This window comes from Cyanistes caeruleus, chromosome Z (genome assembly GCF_971803275.1).
Source record: "Cyanistes caeruleus chromosome Z, bCyaCae1.hap1.1, whole genome shotgun sequence".
Lineage (NCBI taxonomy): Eukaryota > Metazoa > Chordata > Aves > Passeriformes > Paridae > Cyanistes > Cyanistes caeruleus.
The window spans coordinates 69,419,965-69,425,964 of NC_141732.1; the positions used below are offsets into that span (position 1 = coordinate 69,419,965).

Below are 6,000 nucleotides of genomic sequence, written 5' to 3' on the forward strand. Positions count from 1 at the left end.
AACAAGGTTGCAAGGATCCAGCTTCAAATACAAGAAACATTACAGCGGCAGTATTCCCACCATTCTTCAGTACAAGATGCAATCTCCCAGCTTGATGCTGAGCTGATGGATATAACCAAGGTGATTGAAATTTTCTTGTGTTGAAGTCCAGTTTATCAAATTTTGGGGAGAAAAACTGTTTTTCAAAGAATGATTCTATGCTGATTAGGACGAGTAATAGGCAGTTTATCAGTCCTGGTCTCAGAATGTCTGTTACCCTGGACTGGCATTTTCTGTACTTCAATAGTCTTTCAGTCTTTAGCATTTTAATTTTTTTCACATGTTCATTACGACGTCTCTAAGATTTCTTACTTCATTGAAAAAGTTGTTGGAAAAGAAAGTTTTCGTTTCAAATTCATATAAAACTTAGTATTGTAGCTAAGAAATTAAACTAAATGTAGCAAAAAGAAATTTTGTGATAGACAACAGTTATTTAAGTTGCATCTTTATTAGTCTGGCTATCAGACAAAACAAAGAACAACTGATTTTTAAAATTTAATTTGATCCTACATGAAATGTAAAGCTTGGTAATTTTTCTTTCAGCTGTATGGAGAATTTGCTGACCCTTTTAAGCTCTCGGAGTGTAAGCTTGCAATTATACATTGTGCAGGTCATTCTGATCCTATCTTAGTGCAAACTCTCTGGCAAGAAGTGATTGAAAAAGGTAGGTCTTTACAAGTAGGAGTTCTGATGATCTCTCATCTTTTACCATGAATTAGTAATTCACTATATGTTCCTGCTGATTTTATTTTTTTTTCTTCTTTTTTTTTCCCCTTAGTTCTTGGGCTCAAGTTCACCATTTGTGAACACACCAACGTTGTGCAAACAACATTGGTAGAGACCTAGGGGAAAAACTGTGTGGCAGCGTGTTTGTTGTGGGGTTCTGGAATGTGGTTTTGTTGGCTTGTGGTTTTATAAGTAGATTTGCGTGGAACTTCAAACTTCATGGAAGCAAAAAAAATTTAAAATGTACATGCAAACACACTGGAAAAGGTTTTACTTCCATGTGCTGATTTTTTGCTGACAAGAGTGTAAGATTTTCATGTATCATTTATAAATATAGATGCCTTAGTGTCATTCTGTGGAACTTCTCCTGAAGTTCTCTCTAAGTGTTTTCTTTTCACTTCCAGAGCTGAGCGACAGTGTGTCTCTAAGCCCTGCGGACAGAATGCAAGCGCTTTGTCTGAAGCTGGCATTGCTTGGAAAGATCTATGCTGGCACACCTCGCTACTTTCCTTTAGGCAAGTTGTTAGCCTGCATAGTAAATAAGCATAGATGTTTGATAGATGGGTTTCAGGTTTTTTTTAGTTTAAAACTTTAAAAGTTTTAAACAAAGAAACATTGCACATTTTATAATCTCAAAAGAAATGGGAAATAAATAGTTTAGGCGGCAGCAGCAGTTACTTTTGGATAGCTGTGCAGATACTGTTTTAGAAAGTACTAAGGTTTGTTTGCATCAAAGCACAAAGTACAAAATGTGTATTTATACATTTAAGATTTTAAGCAAGCACATTTATCTGCTGTCTCTTGAAATTCTATATAAACCATCTGCCATCTGAAAGGGTAGATTCTGAAAACAATTTGGGAGATTTCTGGATAGTTTTTAGAATTTCTACTTTTCTGATGCTCATATATTTTAACCATGTGCTATTATATAAAAACTTGGCAAATATATTGTTTAGCAGTAAATCTTCTTTTATAATACTAAAATATAGTGCAACAACATTACATATGAACATTTAGTGCTTACCAATTCACTGTTAATTGTTACAGGCACTTAAACAAGCTTCAGTAGTTATGCTGACCATACTAGCAAATGTAGTGATAGTATGTGTTTTGTGTAGAAACAAAAGTTAGTGACTTTTTCTTAACAGCATAGTTGCATGGCAAAACCATAACAAAGTACTAAGTATGAGTAATTCCTGCCATACACTGCTGATGGTAAATGACTTTTAAATGCATTTGTTTCCTAGACCCCCAGTAACAAGTTGGAATCTAAATATTCCCTTGTTTATGTCCTTCAGATTTTCTAGTGCAGTTTCTAGAGCAACAAGTCTGCACTTTGAACTGGGATGTAGGTTTTGTAACATACACCATGCAAGAAATTGGAGTGCCATTGCTAAGGCTGCTTGAAGTATATGACCAGCTGTTCAAAGCACGGGTAAGGAAAACAGCACAAAATAAAAATTCTGTTTTCAACTATTACCAAAGTCTCTCCTTAGTGGGAAACATGAAATAATATAAGGAAGGATATAACAAAATATACATTCAAATTTTTGCTTTCTTTACTCAAAGGCTTTTTAAAAGCTGCATTTTCTCCCTGTGAGTAAAATCTGTGGATTTTATTCATTTCAGTCCCAGAGCATGATGAGGAAATTTGTTAATTCTTTTAGTTCACGTGGTGCTAGTTCAGGATGAAATAGGATTAAAATTCTTATGTTGCAGAAAGAACAGCCTATATTGGATATATTAATTTTATTTATTTCCTAGTAATAATTAAAATTTGTTGTATTACTATGTCTTGTCTGATCCATTGATACAATAAACAAAGAAATTTGACTTCTGTGGTAATGAAAAATTGAGTTAAATCTATGTATATTCTCTTATGTAATTTAGAATAACATTTAAATGTAGGCTTAAATATAGATTAAAGTAGAATTCACATTTATCTAACTTTTTTGATATAGTAAGGAAGTGCTGCAGCTGGCAATTCCTGTACACGCAACTTGCTTTTTTTTGTTTTGTCTTGTTTCCTTAATATTTGTGTACTTAATATTTTGTGGGTTTGGGTTTTTTTTAGGATCCATATTGGAGTAGAATGAAAAAGCCTTTGCACCTCTTAGAGTGTATTCATGTATTACTATCAGGATATGTACAGGATCCAAGCAGAGTACCTATGAGGTAAAAGGATAGCTATATCCTAATGAATAATGAAACATAAAATATTCTAAAATATTTCACTTCAGCAATTACAAAGCTTTTCTTCTATTCCTTTGCATGAACTTAATATTTTATTCCTAACACTTGTCATTCAAAACCATTTGGTAGAAACTTATGGGATTCTCCCTTATAAACTACTTCCACAAATGTAATTTTCTTCACATCACTGAAGACCCATGAGGAACTGAGGAACTTAAAATTTTTGGCAATATACTTTAAGGACTAGTTCAGACAAATCTGATACAATGTGTGAAAGCAGGGGAAAACAAGAATTGGGCATTTTGTGATTGAAACAGTGAACTGATTCATGTACATATTCTAGAAGCTGTGAGTTACTCCAGAGAGAAGACCAGACTTTGGGATTGGTCTTCTCAATTGTTTATAAGAGGTTGATGATGAATCAGTCTCCAAGACTAAAACACAGCTTAATTCACATCAGGAAGAAATTTAGGTGTAATAATAGGAAAAGTTTCTAGTGAAAAAAGATAGCTATGTACTTGGAAAAGTTGCCAACATATCATCTCTAGCTTTGACAATTTTTGTTTGAATAGACTACACAAACTTCACTCAGAGCTATCTTGTCTTAAAAACAAAAAGCAGAACTAGGAAGTCTTGATGACTCCTCTAAACATAGATGTTTCTGTTTCTTTTGAAAAATATGCACATACGTATTCCCTGTTCACATACAGTTTACTTCTGTCTTTTGTCTATCTTTATTGGTCTTTTATGATTGGCTGATTTAAACACTCTGTTAGAACTTCAGTGAATGTTGTCCAATTTTAATACCTACTTAGATAATACATAAATTGAGATTTGATTATAATTTAAGACATTTAAACTGCTAGCTAAATTAATAACTAATACATTTACCAGAATAATATCTAAAGTAGTATCTAAATATTTCACATTGCTATAAACTGTACCATGCTTTCATAGTTTATATTTAATATCAGATAAATAGTAATGGGTCATTTATTTTCCCATGATGCCTTAGTCACAGGCATTAGGTTTCAAAACTACATTTCTCTTAATGAATAGTTAAATATTTAAAAGTAGCTGACAGGTGTCTTACTGATAATGCTGTTCCATTGCAACTTAAAGAATGTCCATCTTCTAGTTCAGATGAATTCTAAGATATGGGATTAAAAAGGAGCTTATTGTTATTCTGTGTTCTCTTTGCAGGCGGCGATTCACAAATGTTTGCTTGGATGCTGTTAGTTGCTACCTGGTTGAACTTCAGTCTATGAGCCCCACACTAATGGTGCAGACTACTATTGGGAATTTTAAATCTCTACAGGCCAAGTTAGAACGGCTTCACTGATTGGCTAATACAAGAACAGAATCATTACTGCAGGTAATACAAACTGAAATAAAGGTTCAGATGTTGGCACTGAATTGTGAACGAACAAATCCTCAGAAAAAAAATCCTGAGAGAGTTTTCTCCTGCCATGGTTATCAAATGTGTGGCCTGTATTCATGCTATTCTAAAAGTATCTACAAATTGTAGAATGTAAATGTGACAAATGGAATTTCTTTCACTTTTACTGCTACTACTAGGTTTTTTTAACAATAGAAAGCTTTTTTTTATACTGTTGAAATAAAATACATTGTGTGATCTTTGCCTTGGGGATATAAAGACTATTTCAAAAATATTTTCTTTTTTCTTTGTTTTAAATAATGGGGGAAAGCAAATTATTTCCCCTGTTCAATATGTTATATCTGTTAAAATAAAATAAAATAAAATAAAGATGTCAAAAAGTCTTTTTATTATATGCACACAAACACTAAATTATATACACACCTAGAATCCCCTCCCTCCCCTGCTGCCCACGGGGCTCTGGATGCAGCCCAGGACACGTTTGGCTCTCTGGGCTGTGAGTGCCATGGCCAGGGCATGTCCAGCCTCTCACCCACCAGCACCCCCAGGTCCTTCTGGGCAGGGCTGCTCTGGGTCTGTTCATGCCCAGCCTGTGCTGATACCGGGGGCTGCTCTCACCCAGGTGCAGCACCAGCACTTGGCCTTGTTCAACCTCATGCTGTTCCCATGGGCTCACTCCTCATCTGCAGACTTGCTGATGGTGCATTCAATTCCTTTGTCATTAAGATACTAAATAACAGGTACCTGGGATCCCTGAAGGACACCATGTCACTAATGTCTGTCAGTTGACCACTGTCTCCTGGATGTGACCATCAAGCCAATTCCTTACTCACTGAACAGATCATGCATCAAACACACACGTGTCTCTTGAATTTAGAGAGAAGGATGTGCAGGGACCATCTGAAAGGCTTTGCAGAAGTCCAGACAAATGCCAGCTGTAGCCCTTCATTTATCCACTGTTGGAGTCATACCGGGTTGATCAGGCATGATTTACCCTTGGTGAAGCTGTGCAGGTTGTTCCCAAATAATTTCTCTCTCCCCCAGCTGCCTGAGCAGAGTTTCTCGGAGAACCTGTTCCATGATCTTCCCAGGCAAGAGGGGAGGCTGACAGGTCAGTAGCTCCCACGGTTTTCTTTATTCTCTTTCTAAAGATTTGATACATTTTCTTCAGTTACCTGAGATTACACTTGACTGCCATGACTTTTCAGTTATGGAGAGTGGCTTGGGAACTACATCAGATAATGCCCACAGGACTCTTAAGATGCATGTCACCATGTCCTGTAGATTTACATAAATTCAGGTTCCTTAGGTCATCGTGATCCTGATCTTCCCTTGCAGCAGGTAGCACTTTGCTCCCCCAGTCTCCATCCTGCTGTCCATCAACTCAAGAGGTGTAGGAAGAGAGGTTTCCATTGAAGACAGGCAAAAATGTTGAGTATCAGCCTTCTTCTGTTAAGTTTTTGTAATCAGGGAGATTACACCTTCTCCGACCTTCATTTTCTAGTTCACATACCTGTAGAAGGCCTTCCTGTTATTCCATATGTCCCTTGCCAGGTTCAGTTCCAGCTTCTTGGCCTTCCTCACCTTACCCCGACATAACCAGTCTTTATACTCTATTCCCTATACTCTTCCCAGGTTTCCTA

At 36.1% G+C, this 6,000-nt stretch overlaps 1 protein-coding gene across 2 annotated transcripts in view; it reads left to right on the forward strand.

Moving 5' to 3' along the window:
• Window positions 1–4,726, forward strand: part of NUP155 (nucleoporin 155) — a 29,754-nt gene extending 25,028 nt beyond the window's left edge. For both annotated transcript variants that reach the window (XM_086867637.1, XM_086867638.1), the window contains 6 exons: window positions 7–120; window positions 583–703; window positions 1,170–1,280; window positions 2,064–2,200; window positions 2,840–2,940; window positions 4,162–4,726. In XM_086867637.1, the coding sequence (XP_086723763.1) occupies window positions 7–120; window positions 583–703; window positions 1,170–1,280; window positions 2,064–2,200; window positions 2,840–2,940; window positions 4,162–4,300 (723 nt within the window). In that variant the 3' untranslated portion in view covers window positions 4,301–4,726. The remainder of the gene's footprint in view (window positions 1–6; window positions 121–582; window positions 704–1,169; window positions 1,281–2,063; window positions 2,201–2,839; window positions 2,941–4,161) is intronic.
• The last annotated feature ends 1,274 nt before the right edge of the window (window positions 4,727–6,000 follow it).